This window comes from Tupaia chinensis, unplaced genomic scaffold (assembly GCF_000334495.1).
Source record: "Tupaia chinensis unplaced genomic scaffold, TupChi_1.0 Scaffold000135_1, whole genome shotgun sequence".
NCBI classification, from domain to species: Eukaryota; Metazoa; Chordata; class Mammalia; order Scandentia; family Tupaiidae; genus Tupaia; species Tupaia belangeri.
In genome coordinates this window covers 2,542,605-2,556,392 of record NW_006159604.1, presented here as the reverse complement: position 1 = coordinate 2,556,392, position 13,788 = coordinate 2,542,605, and the positions used below count along the sequence as shown (strand labels likewise).

At 38.3% G+C, this 13,788-nt stretch overlaps 1 protein-coding gene across 1 annotated transcript in view; it reads right to left on the bottom strand.

Moving 5' to 3' along the window:
- The window catches only part of CUL4B (cullin 4B), a 44,886-nt gene that overhangs the window by 2,515 nt on the left and 28,583 nt on the right, over nt 1-13,788 (bottom strand). The window contains 8 exon segments of the mRNA XM_006144877.3: nt 2,921-3,073; nt 5,385-5,557; nt 6,665-6,770; nt 7,871-7,984; nt 8,854-8,961; nt 10,570-10,655; nt 11,763-11,873; nt 12,571-12,687. Of these exon segments, the coding sequence (XP_006144939.1) occupies nt 2,921-3,073; nt 5,385-5,557; nt 6,665-6,770; nt 7,871-7,984; nt 8,854-8,961; nt 10,570-10,655; nt 11,763-11,873; nt 12,571-12,687 (968 nt within the window).

Below are 13,788 nucleotides of genomic sequence, written 5' to 3'. Positions count from 1 at the left end.
AGGAATGCAATGTTCTGCAATGCTGACAGCTCAGGAAGATTTTGGGTTGAATCCCAAGGTCCCCCTGTGCACACAGGGACAAAAGTGTGCTCGTGATCCTGACATGAAGATCCTGTGGGGAGTGCCTATCTCTTTGTCTCCTTTTCTCATTCAAGAAATAAACAAACTTTTAAAAAATCAGGAAGAGGGGCAGTGGGTGGTGTGTAAGTAAGGTACTGGATCCCACATGACCAGTTCTGTGGTTCTAGTCTTGGATCTGGCTGCTTAAAAAACATGCCAGGCATGTCTGTGTACATGCTCAAAATCCCGAGAGAATGGAGGAGAAGGAACTGTGGTATGGCCATCCCACTCAACCCCCCACCATGGATGATTTCTCACTCCCTCTCTGTCTCTTTCTAGCAAGTGCACATGCCCTATGGGAAAAATCCCCCCCCCAAAAAAAAACCAACAAACCACCGTAACTTTTGTAGCTTGTCTCCATGACTGCCTATTTAGCTTCTGGATAACAAAATTCTACAACATATCTTGTCTATCTGGCCTATAAAAAGAATATCATCTTGCTTGCTAATAGAAAAATTTCAGAATATGTAAAATGACCACCTGATGGAGAGGTGAAAAGAGATAAAGTAGTCTGATGGCACAGTCAAAATTTCAACCACAATTTTATCCCTTAATCTCAAGGTTTGAAATTCAAATAACTTTCTGCTTGTTTCTAAATTTTTTTAACTGCCAGAGGGTGCATGAGTTCACCAGAGAGAGACAGAGAGAGAAAGACAGGGAGAAAGCAGCCCCCTTCTAGGGGGTATAGTTACACCACAATCCCTTCTCTTCTGTTTTTTTTTCATCCTGTTAGGATTTGGGGAATTTACACATGTGATCCACGTGTTTTTTTTTTTTTTTTTTGGAGAGGTTTTCGCTATAGGGTGCGTGCGCTCGCCAGACAGACAGAGAGAGACATAGAGACAGAAAGCGAGAAATCACCCCCCGGGGGGATGGCCACGCCGCAATCCCTTCTCCTCCATTCTCCTCTCGGGATCTTGGGCACGCACGCACACGCGCCCGGCGTGAGTTTTAAGTCACCGGGTCCGGGACGCGAACCATGGTCGACTATGTGGGAGTCCAGCGACATAGCCATTATGCTAAGTGCTGGTTCCCCCCCACGTGTTTTTCAAGCAACCAGGGCCAGGATTTGGACCACACAGTCAGCTATGTGGAATCTGGCTTCCTTAACGATGGGGCCAGTCCTCATGATTTCATTTATACTTCACAATAATCCTGTGAGGCAAGTACTAACTATTTCGCAGAAGAGGAAACGAGCTCAGCAAGGCAAAGTGATTTACTAAAGTCTGAAGCTCATAAAAACCTTAACAGCCAGGAATCTATTCAAGCTACACCAAGTGTTTATAAACACAAGGGCTTGAGAATCTCCTGAAACTTAGAAAACAGGGACCAGCAGTTAGCATAATGGCTATGTCACTGGACTCCCACATAGTCGACCGCGGTTCGAGTCCCGGACCCAGCGGCTTAAACTCACGCTGGGCGTGTGTGCGTGCGTGTCCAAGATCCTGAGAGGAGAATGGAGAAGAAGGGATTGCGGCATGGCCATTCCCTCTCGGGGGTGATTTCTCGCTCTCTGTCTGGCGAGTGCACGCACCCTATAGCAAATAACCTCTCAAAAAAACACACAAAAAACCAAAAAACAAACAAACAAAAAAAAACCTTAAAAAAACAGTCCAGTACAACAGCATGTTGTTTAATTGTGTTTATTATTGCGTACATTGGAACATGTCCATTTAATGACCATTTTCAGTTTTCCAGAGCTACTGCTGAACTTGCCAAGATGACACTTAATAACAAATAGGTGTCTATATAGTTTCTTTTAACAAATTATTTAATTTTATTTATCATTATTACTATTTTTTAATTTGCTACAGGACATATATGCTCACCAGAGAGAGAGAGAAAGAGAGAGGGGGAATTAAGAAAGCCACCAGGTTTGGGATTCAAACTGTGGTTGGCCACATGGGAGTCCTGAGTCTTAACCACCATGCTAACTTGCTGGCCCCTTTTGTATAGATCCTAACAGACATTTCTTATAAGCTAACCAAATAAAAGATTTAATTCACTCTAAGACAACTAAATCTGTAAAATACCAAGGTATTTCAAGGAGAAAAAAGAAAAATCAATGAAGAAATTAAAAAGAAATATAATGAGTAAAATGATCCTTTAAAGCCTCATTGACTTTGACATATAAGAGCTTTTATAAACTGTTTTCCTCTTGGGTTGGCCCACGACCTATTAGTTAAGGGAGCTAGATTCCATATGGCCAACCACATGGTTATAATGGCCCTGGTTGTTTGAAATATATAGCGGGTAGGTGTGTGTGCATGCCCCAAATCCTTACAGGGTGGAGAAATGGAGAAGGGATTGTGGCATGATTGTACTTCATTAGAAGGGTATTTTCTCAGGGCTGGCATGTGGCATGGTGGTTAAGGGCACTGGACTCCCACGTGGCTAACTGCAGTTCAAGTCTCAGACCTGGTAGCTTGCTTGCTTTCTCACTTTCTCTCTCTCTGTCCCTCCCTGGTCAAATTAAAATAAATAAAGAAAGCTTAAAAAAAAAAAAAAAGAAAGGTACTTTCTCCCTCTTCCTCTGTTTCTCTCTCTCCTCCTTTCTCTGGTAAGGACATGTGCCCTTTAGCAAATTAAAAAAAAAATGCTCTCCTCTTTTGTCAAAGATTTCCATATCTAAATTAAGTTTTTTTAATTACTGATATATTCATGACCACAGGAAATTGAAACTTCAGTCTTTCTAAATGATCCTGAAGCTTTAATCTATGCTTATAAGATCTGTGTCTGAAAATGTTCACATCTTCTCTTATTTATAAGAAACTCACTATGAAAATATGAAAGTATTTACCTTTACTGGAAATTTCAACTGGTTGTACACTTCTGAAACAAGGAGATTGTGGCTAAGTGTCTTTCTCATTTTCATTATTCGAACAATTGCAGCATCAATTTGATACTGTCTGTCTTGAAATACTCTTTCTGTAGTGCTTGCTTGTTCTTCAACCTAAAAAAAAAGTTAAACTTAAGAACTGTACCTGAAGTGAAACTTGATTTCTTACACAAATTGTACATTTTGGAGACATGACTCTGTTATTGCCTTAAATGTACCAAATTATCTAAAGACTTATAAACATAGACAATAGAGAAAACCTACAAACATAACTTTTTTGTTCTACTTATATTGCCCAGTACCAGTGAAGTAATGCCAATATTAATAGAAAAATACCATCTTTTAATTGCTTCTCTAGGAGAAGAAATGGATGATGTGCAATTGATCATTTTCTTCTACTCCATCCGCAACATTTTCTAAATATATGGGATAGTTATAAGAGGTTGTTAACCAATTTCTGCATGACAACAGTTTACCTGAAGTGACTGACTGTGACCTCTGACTAAAGCACAGTACTAACTAGCTAGGAAAAGTAGTTAGTAAAGTTATTTGACAATTTTTAAAATTTTGTGATACATAAACCTGAAATACACCATTTATGCCTGCATTCTTTCTGGACATACAAAAATTTAAGTGTTTAGGAGTGAACTTACTAATATCGATGCTCAAGCAAAAACGTTAACTTTTAGTTATAAAACCAAAAGGATATTTTGGGCCTTTATGCAGCAATTCATTTCTGGTACAGCATAAGTATTTTATAAGTAACAATATAGTCATTTTTTAAGAAAATATCCTGCCTTTGACATGCAATGGGAAAAAGCCAGGCACTTGTTTGAAGATAAAGGCCTCTTTAAAACTCTTTTGTGAGGGTTGCAGTAAAACTTGGGGCAATGGAAGCCAACTGGTTTCAGGATGCTGTAGTGGTTTTCCTTCATGGAAGTCTCTTAAAAATTCAAATGGCAAAAACAAATGAAATATTCACCTTCACTGTGGACCAAAAAAATACTAATTACACAATTCAGGATTTTTTTCTTTTTCTTTTTTTGAGAGGTTTTTTTGCTATAGGGCGCGTGTGCTCACCAGACAGACAGAGGCAGAGAGATAGAAAGCGAGAAATCACCCCCTGGGGGGATGGCCACGCCGCAATCCCTTCTCTTCCACTCTCCCCTTGGGATTATGGGCACGCACGCACGCACGCCCGGCGTGAGTTTAAGCCACCGGGTCTGGGACTCGAACCGCGGTTAGCTACATGGAGTCCAGCGACATACCCATTATGCTAACTGCTGGTTCCAACAATTCAGGTTTTTCATCTACCAAGTTGGCCAAGACTTAAAAAAGAAGGGGCCGGCAGGTGCTGTGGTAGTTAAAGGCACTAGACTTCCAAATGGCCAACCATGGTTCAAGTTCTGGACCTGGTAGCTTGCTTTCTCATTTTTTTCCCCTCTCTATCTCTCCCTCTCTGGTCAAATTAAAATTAATACATAAATAGATAAATAAAGTTAAATAAAATAATTCTTTTTTTTTTTTTTAGAGGTTTTAGCTATAGGGCACGTGCACTCACCAGAAAGACAGAGAGACTGACAGAAAGTGAGAAATCACTCCCCTAGATGGGATGGCCATGCTGCAATCCCTTATCCTCCATTCTCCTCTCGGGATCTTGGGCACACATGCACACATGTCTGGTGTGAGTTTAAGCCACTGGGTCCAGGACTCAAACCATGGTCAACTACATGGGAGTCCAGTGACATAGCCATTATGTCAACTGCTGGTCCCAAATAAAATAATTCTTTTTTAAAAAAGATGTAAAAATGAATATACGAGTCTTAGTGCTGGTAAGGGCATGGTAAGACAGGCACTCAGATGGTGCTGGACAGCGTAGAAATTAGTCCAGTCTTGCTGGAACATGATATAGCATTATGTATTAAGACTCTTTAAAGTGTTCATACCTTTTGAGCCAAAAAAGTCTTACTTTCATGAATTATGGGGGTGGGGCTCAGAAAGATGAAAAACTAGATACAAATATGTTTCTTATAGTTTTATTTACTATTTACTATCCTAAAAAAATCATGAATTTTTAAAAATTGTCCAACAATGAGCAGTGGTTGAGTAAATTCTAATACCCACCTAAAAGAATATTATACAGCCATTTGTCATTTTTTAGAACATACTGAATGGTCTGGAAACATTCTAAAGATTGATTAAATGAAAAATACAGGATATAAAGCTATGTTAAGTATCAATCCGTCATGTATGCTCCTCCATTAAGACCATCTAAAATCAAATACTGAAATACATTTAGCTACATACAAGCACAGAACATGTTAACAGTGATGGTAGTAATACAGGTATAACATTGTCTTTATACATTCCTATTATGAACACATATGATCCCAGTGCGTTAGAACAAGGAAGGAAAAAAAAATACCGTTTCTTTCATCTGGATTTGATTGATCTTTATCCTGAAAAGTTTGTGTCTGAAATCATCATTTCAAATGAACTTGTCACCATCTTCGATATCTTTGCCTTTTGGATTTTTTGCCAGAACTCTAGCTTTGCCGCAGGCTAATGATTGCAGAGTTCTCCTTAACTCTCCATCCTCTGAAGAAGAAACAGTATAGTTATTTGTTACTAGTCCATCAACATGAATGAGAACACTTGACTTCAACCTAGTTTCTACTCCATTACTCTATTAAAACAGTTTCTTAGGCCACCCTGTGTGTGTGTGTGCATGTGTGTGTGTGTGTGCATGTGCATGTGTATGCCACACCACAAATCCTGACAGCACACAGAGATAGAGGAGAACTGTGATGTGACTACACTCCACTGGGAGTTCTCTCTCTGGCAATGAAAACAAAACAAAACAAAAGCTTTTTTCCCAAGCTACCCAATGACTTCCTCTTTGTCTTATCCAATGGCTTTCCCCTATCATCTTGTAAGAGCATCAAGTAGAATTCCATGTGGATAACTACCAACCCTCCTGAAATGACATTTCACTTCCTCCATTCCCACATTTAAAGGTCACCTCCACCTGGCTGTTTTACTATCATTAACTCTAGTATGTCTAATTTTTTATTCAACATCATCCCCATAAAACCATATCCTGCTTCCAATTGTTAGTGGTGATAGTACCGACCTATTGGGGTGAGAAACCCTGGAATCATCTGTAACTCTTCCTTCTCCTTCATATTCCATATATCTAGTAGTTGCTTCCTTAGAGATACCTCTTCTCAAACCTCCTTGGCTTCATTTGCTGATTTATCAGACTCTACGTGATCAGGCACTATCAATCTTCCTATGTGATTTTGTAGCTCACTACAACATATGGCTCTTCATGGTTCCTGGCTATGATTCCTATTTTTACTTTCAAGCCCTTTCTCACAGTATTTCCCCTTGCTGCATATGTCTTCTCCTTGACCAAAACTTGAAGTCCCAGCACAAGTCCCACTTGTTTTATGAGAGCTTTCACAATTGTGCCAGTCCACAGTGATTCCCCTACGCTGAACTTCTAACACACTTCTAGTCAGCACCATAGACTGGTACTTATCAATCCTGAAATCACTTCAAGTGTCATTTCATCCTTTCTCTGTGGTTATATTAAGAGTACTGAGGAGAGGGATTATTCCTTTGTATCACCCAGAGCTCTTAACATACAGTGCTGTGCACATAGTGGATACAATAATGCTCATTGAGTGGTTCAACACAAACCTATTCCGGTAGCCTGCTTGATCTCTTCTAAACTGAACTCCTCTCCCTCATTAAACATTAGCAGCACCAGTGTTTGAAAGAGAGAGACCTGGAGTTCTTTTCTACCCTGTTGGAGAAATAGCAGTATTTAGTCATCCTTTAAAAAAAAAACATGAAAAAATTAATCAAATAACTAGTATCTTATAGAAAAAGCATTTTTTGATTAGTAGATTTAGAAATATGGATTAACACTATCCAGAAAAGCCACTTGAGGTGGTAACACAGTATGTTCAATATAGAGGTTAAGTGTGATCCTGCCTAAAATAGGACAAAGAATTAGTTGATCTTTTAAAGAGTTATTTTAAAAAGAATTATTTTATTTAACTTTATATTTATTTATTTTAATGATGAGAGAGAGAGAAAACACAAGTTGCCAGGTCCAGGACTTGAACTGCAGTTGGCCAATGTGGGAGTCCAGCGACCTTAACTACCATGCCACCTGCCAGCTCCTTAACAGGTCTTTTTAAAACCTTGTAATTAGAACAGAACAACAGGGCCAGCAGGTGGTGTGGTGGTTAAGGTGCTCGACTTCCACAAGGCTGACCACAGTTTGAGTCTGGGACCTGGTGGCTTGCTTTCTCACTTGCCCTTTCCTTCCCTTCCTCTCTCTCTCTGGTGAATGCATGTGTCCTATAGAAAATTAAAACAAATAATAATAAATAAAATTTAAAAAATAATTCTAAGAAAAATCAACAGCAAAGTAATGAAAATTAATAACTCAGCCCTATGTGTCATTACAGACACTCACCACAAGAGTAAGAAACCATTATTTCAAATGCATATTTGATGTGGTTGATTTGGATTAGTCATGAAAAGCTGAGGAGTGAAATTAGATATGGGCACTGTTCCCCCTAACTCCCACTCTATTTTTCAGCTCCCGGCAGCAAGAAGATTTCTGTCAAGAAACGGCAATGTGAATTTTGCATCCTTAAGTGGGGAAATGGTAGGGGGGAAAGGTTATTGTCTTTGGCTTTGCAGAAGGGCCAAATCAACTGTGGGGGAAAAAACTCCATAATTTTAAAAATATACACAACATCGTGATAAACTATCGTTGTTGTGCAGATATCTAGGAAACATTTATAAAACAGTTTAAGCCTTCAAGTCAAGAGAAATGACTTCAATATTAAATATGAAAAAGATGAAAACAAAGTGCTAGCATCTACTTACCTCTTTAAATTCTGCTTTTAGCACACAGTGTCCTAGGGTTGACTGCCACTGAAGTTTCCTACCACTATGTTTGCCTAGGTAAAATGTCTTGAAAATCTCCTGAAGTTTTACCATCTAAAATAAATAAAATAAGGCTTAAACTCTGTATCCAATGTCACATTTACCACTCTTTATACTTACTTCATACGTAATAATTTCTGAAAGTTTTAAAGATTATATCCAGTAAGTCCACCAATCACTTTGATGTAAAATAATTATCTCCCAATCACTGAAGTTAATGGCATTTATCAGTGTCTATACTCACTGATCTCTCTGCACCATTTAATCATTCCCTCTCTGAAACAGTCCCCTCCAGCGGCCTTTGTGCCTCTGCACTCCGCTGGTCCCTGCGTCTCACTGTTGCTTCTGCTCTGGTTCCCTGCACAGGCTCCTCTTCCTACTACTGGCCAGATGTGAGCCTTTTCTAAACTTTGGTCTCTGCCCTTTTCACTTCCTATTCTCCACATTCTCTGTCTTATTGACAGAGATCTACCCTCTGGTCTTCTATGATCATCTCCATGGAGGATTCTCAACATCTCTGTAGCCTTAATCCCTTTTCTAGGTTTCGGTCCTGAATTAGACAATTTTTCTGTGAGTTAGGATAGATTTACTCAAGCACCCATTATTCAGCAATGCCACTTCCAGGTGAAATATGGGCAAGAATTTTTTATATCTAAGCACAGTGAGGAAATAATCTATCTGGGGAGATGAAAGAAGAGTCAGAGAAAGGGGCCCTGAACCCAGAAATCTGGCATCATTAACTATACACCACCCCAGACTTGGAAATGTAAGTACAAGAATAAAATATTTTAAAAGCTGGCCTTTGGTATTGGTGTGTTTACTGACGTAAGCTTTTAAAAGGTACCTATTTTTTAAATGACAAGTCAAATAAAAGTGTCATGATTTCTTTTTCTCTAACTCAGGTCCTAAATAATAAGGCTTACCTCTGGTGGTAAATGGACTTCCATAGGCACATAAGTTGGCCAATAACCCATTGTCAGGATATTCACAGTTAGTTCAATATTCCCAGGTACATTCTGATTCTGCATAAAATATAAGAAGACCAACACACATACTGAGACCTTAAAAGTATTTAAATTTCATGTCATAATAATGACCCATTTAAGAAATTCCCCATTATAATATTGCATGCAAATACTAACTATCCTTAAAATAAAACACAACTATTACATGGACTTTTAGGGGCCAGCAGGTGGTGTAGTGGTTACATCGCTGGACTCCCACATGGCTGACAGCTGTTGGGATCTGGGACCCGCCAGGAGCATGTGTGTGTGTGCCCAAGATCCCAGGAGGGGAAAGGATTGCAGAATGGTCATCCCCCCGGGGGGTGATTTCTCACTTTCCCTCTCACTGCCTCTGTCTCTCTCTCTGGTGAGCACATGCACCCTAAGGCAAAAACCTTTTTTTTCCTTAAAAAAGAGAACTTTAAATGAAGCCTATACAAAATGCACTAGAAGAGCGCCTAGGTTAACATCTTGATAAAATGGCATACAAGGATCACATGACTTCATTATAGGCATTATCAACAAATAATTTCTCACATACAGCTGGGCTGTTATAGGATCTCTTCTCCATTCTTTTTCCCAATACCACCTGCTGTCCCCACCTTTGGAGACCCCTATGTGGCTTGGAACACCTTGCGGCAACCCCCATGCCTCACCCCACCAGCCAGCCCAAGTCTCCGGTTTTTCACTTGCTCCACCGCCTGTTTGCAGGGGGTGACCTGAAGTGGGAAAGGAAGAAGAGGGGGAAAGGGCAAAGTATATAAACCCTATTCTGTAGCTACTTTAAGATCCATGACCCTACTGACCCTGATATTTCTCTGAGCCTTTTCATTTTTATTTCCTACCTTAGCAATATAGTGGACAAGAAGTTACTACTAAAACCCCAACAGGAGAAAATGTAATATGCTTTACTATCATCTATGTTCTTAAATATTTCAAAACTACTTTCTACCTACATCTTCAAAACCATGGATCCAGCTTTTTCTGTTCTTAATGTCCCTAAAGGCTTCATACAACCACTCTATCTCTCCCTCCCTCCCCACTGCAAACTCTCAACATGCAAATCACCAAGTGACAAGAAGGCAGAGATAGCCCTGTTCTCACTATCTAGCTACAGCTCTTCTTGTGTGACTTAAGATGAATATATTTTATTTCTACTTCCGTGTTATTCTGGATGTTTGTTAAGAACAAATCCTAGGCCAGTTCTGTGGCCTCAAGGTTAAGGCAGCTGGATCCCACATGGCCAACTACACAGATTGAATCCTGACCCCAGCGGCTTGAAAGACATGCCAGGCATGTGTGCATGCATGCATAAAATCCCTACAAGGTAGAGAGATGGTGATGGTGGAGAAGGTATTATGGCATGACCATGTCCTTAGGGAGTGCTTTCTCTCTCTCCCTCTCCCTATGTCTCTCTCTGGTGAGTACATGTGCCCTTTGGCAAAAAAGATATAAAAAAAAAATCCTAAAGTAGGCAAAATATACTTACATTCCATTGGTGGTTTTTCCCCACTACTGTGAATATCATCTAAGTTCCTAGGAAGTTTTTACAACATATTTATCCACTTCAGTACAAACCAAGGCAAGGAGATAACTAAGTTTGAGGAATTAAGTAAGAGTTTAACTCACTTTTACCTGTTTGAATTGAATCATGATGTCTTTAGAAAGTTCCATGTCTTTAAACATTCCTTCAAGTTTGCTGGTAAAAGCAGCTCCACATTCTATTAAAGATATTTGTATATTTATAATATTTTAAAGTGGTAAAAACAAAGTATTTAAAATGAGAAACATAAACCTTAGCATGAAAGTATCCATTATTATTTGTAAGAATAAAAAGAAATCCTTATCCCAAAATGTATGCCCCACTAATTCAGAGTCAAAACTATTTAATCCTGTAGTAAACTTACCTACTAATTAGGCATAAGATAAATGGGAAATTTTGAAACAAATAATAAAACCAAGGATTTAAAAAAAAAGCTCTGGAGACCAGCAGTTAGTGTAGTGGCTATGTGGCCGGACTCCCACGGAGTCGACCATGGTTTGAGTCCTGGACCCGGTGGCTTAAACTCATGCCGGGTACGTGTGTGTACGTGCCCAAGATCCCGAGAGGAGAATGGAGGAGAAGGGATTGCAGCATGGCCCTCCCCCCTGGGGGGGTGATTTCTTGCTTTCTGTCTCTCTGTCTCTGTCTGTCTGGCGAGCACACACGCCCTATAGCAAAAAAACTCTCCAAAAAAAAAAAAAAGGCAAAAAAAAAAAAAAGACCTCTGGATATGTACAATACTTTAGAAATCTCACAAGCTTGCTCAATCTATGATTTCATCATATATATATGTATGTATATGATCATATATAAAGTGGATAAATATATATATATATGATCATATATCTATGTGATTATATATATACATATATGTGTGTGTGTGTGTTTTGTGGTATCTACAAGGATTGGTTCTAGAACCCCTCCCCATACCAAAATCTGAAGATGCTCAAGTTCTTTATATAAAATGGTGTAGGCACTGCTTACGCCTAACCACATCCTCATCTCTAGACTATTTATTATACCTAACATAATGTAAATGCTATATACATAGTTGTTATGCTATATTTTAAAAATCTATATTATTTTCATTGTTGCATTTTTCTTTTCTATTGGTTTTAATTCTGCATACATTCTAACCATGGTAGGTTGACTTCAAAGATGTGGAACTCAAAGATAAAAGCCCGACTGTACACACAATGAGTGACTGAAGAGGCAACTAATTCAAAGAGTAAAAAACTAGCATTTTCCCTCAGAAAAAAAGCAACATAAAGAATGAGAAACATACCATGTTTAAGTTTGGACAACATTGATTTTTCAGCATCTACAGATGCACTCTTCCCAACTAATAGACGTTTTGCCAAATCTTTCTTATAGAAGGCCTCAAAAACATCCTTGCCTATGTTAAATAAAAAATACAACATTCATAATATTACAACAAAAAGTTCTGACAAAATTGCTTTAAAGTGCTTAAGAAATCACACCATCACTCCATGTTGTTTTACTTTATACATTTTTATCTAAGTTGGTTAAAGCATGAAACATCAGAAGTACATGTTTATGCCAGACATTTCAAAAGTTTTTTATTGTAAAGAATTAAGACTGCATTAACTTTCCTTCAGAAAAGATTTAGTTGAGGGGGCCAGCAGGTAGCATGGTGGTTAAGGGCACTGGACTCCCCCATGGCCAACAGCAGTTCGAGTCCTGGACCTGGCGGCTTGCTTTCTCACTTTCCCTCTCTCTCTCTCACTCAGTCTGTCCTTGTCTGGATAAATTAAGATAAATAAATAAAGTTAAATAAAAAAATTCTTTTTTTAAAAAAAAAAGCTTTAGTTGAATGGTCTTTTTAGCACCAATATTCAAGAGATTAAAAGAAATAGCAAAGATCAAGGTCTTAACAGTGGGGAAGTCAAAGCACTAGGCAATTAAGTAACATCCTTCAAGTATCTCCAATGAATTAAAAGCAAGGACAAAAATATAATTAAAAACCTCTACTTCCCAAATAAGTATTCCTTCTAGGTTGAATATACTTGCTAATTTCTCTGTTGAGTTCATTGCTTGAAAAGAAAAGTAGTAAAACAGTAATAAATACTTACCATAGATAAATCTAAATATGATCATAATTTTATCCAACATTTTCTCAAGTTCTTCATCTGTAGCTTCTTTGTTGCCTGCACGAAGCTTTGAATCTACATACTTAGCTAAAAATGGGAGGGGAGAGTTGGGTTAATGACCATAGGTATCCATGAGGTACTAGCCACTATACATGTCAGTAATCATACTTATGATTGGACTGCCTTTTACAGTGCTACAGAGATATACATAGACTCTTCAAAAAGTTCATGGAAAATGTACATCATAAAAAAGATATGCATGGATTAAAAAAACAATAACTCTTTGTTTTAAAATAAACAAACCCCATACATTAATTCCACTTTTCCGAACTTCTGAAGTCTCCAAGTGTGTGTGTATATATATATTTAAGTCTTCATAGTAAGTTTAATGCCACAGACTCCATCACAATCTGAACTTAAATCTAAGCCTTCTGATTCCAGACTGAATGTACTTTCCACTATACTGATGTATATTAAAATAGAGTGAGTATAAATATGCTGGGTGGGGAAGGCTGCATGTAGCCCTGTGCAAAGCTAATCAAAGCCAATGGCAGACATGGGGCATTTTCTGGAGTGCCCCTTTCACACTGATGGTAAGCAATCTTAAACATTACTTTTCTATCAAAATAAACCATACATATTACAGAGTATAAGACTTCTAAGGATAAACAATAAACTTAAAATTTCCTTTTGGAAGGACTCTAGACTTTCTTTGGGCACCCCCTTCCTCTGATAGAAAGGGGTAATTCAATGGGAAAACTTGAGAAGCACTTCAGTATACACCATACCCTTACACTAAATGGGATTATTACAGTTATTTTTATGCTGGACTTTTTTTTTCTCACTGGCAACTGTAATTTCATGCTGCCCTGTCTTGTAGCTCTAAGTGTGGGTATCTGGAAATAACCCCCTGCCCCATTTCTAAATCACTATAGGCTTAGAAAGAGACAATCAAGTGTATTACAATAAAAGTCAATACAAAGAGTACATTTTTCTTTTAAATAAGGGCTTTGAGACATTCTTTAGCTTGTAGAACTTTATTCCTTACATTCAAGTTCTTAGAAATACTTTTCATATTGATAATATTAGCTAACTACCCCCAAGTAAATGAGATGCTAGTGTACTAAACCCTGTTGAAATTTCACAATTGCGATATTATGAATAAAAAACATTAAATAACTGGAAAAAGGACTGGAAGAT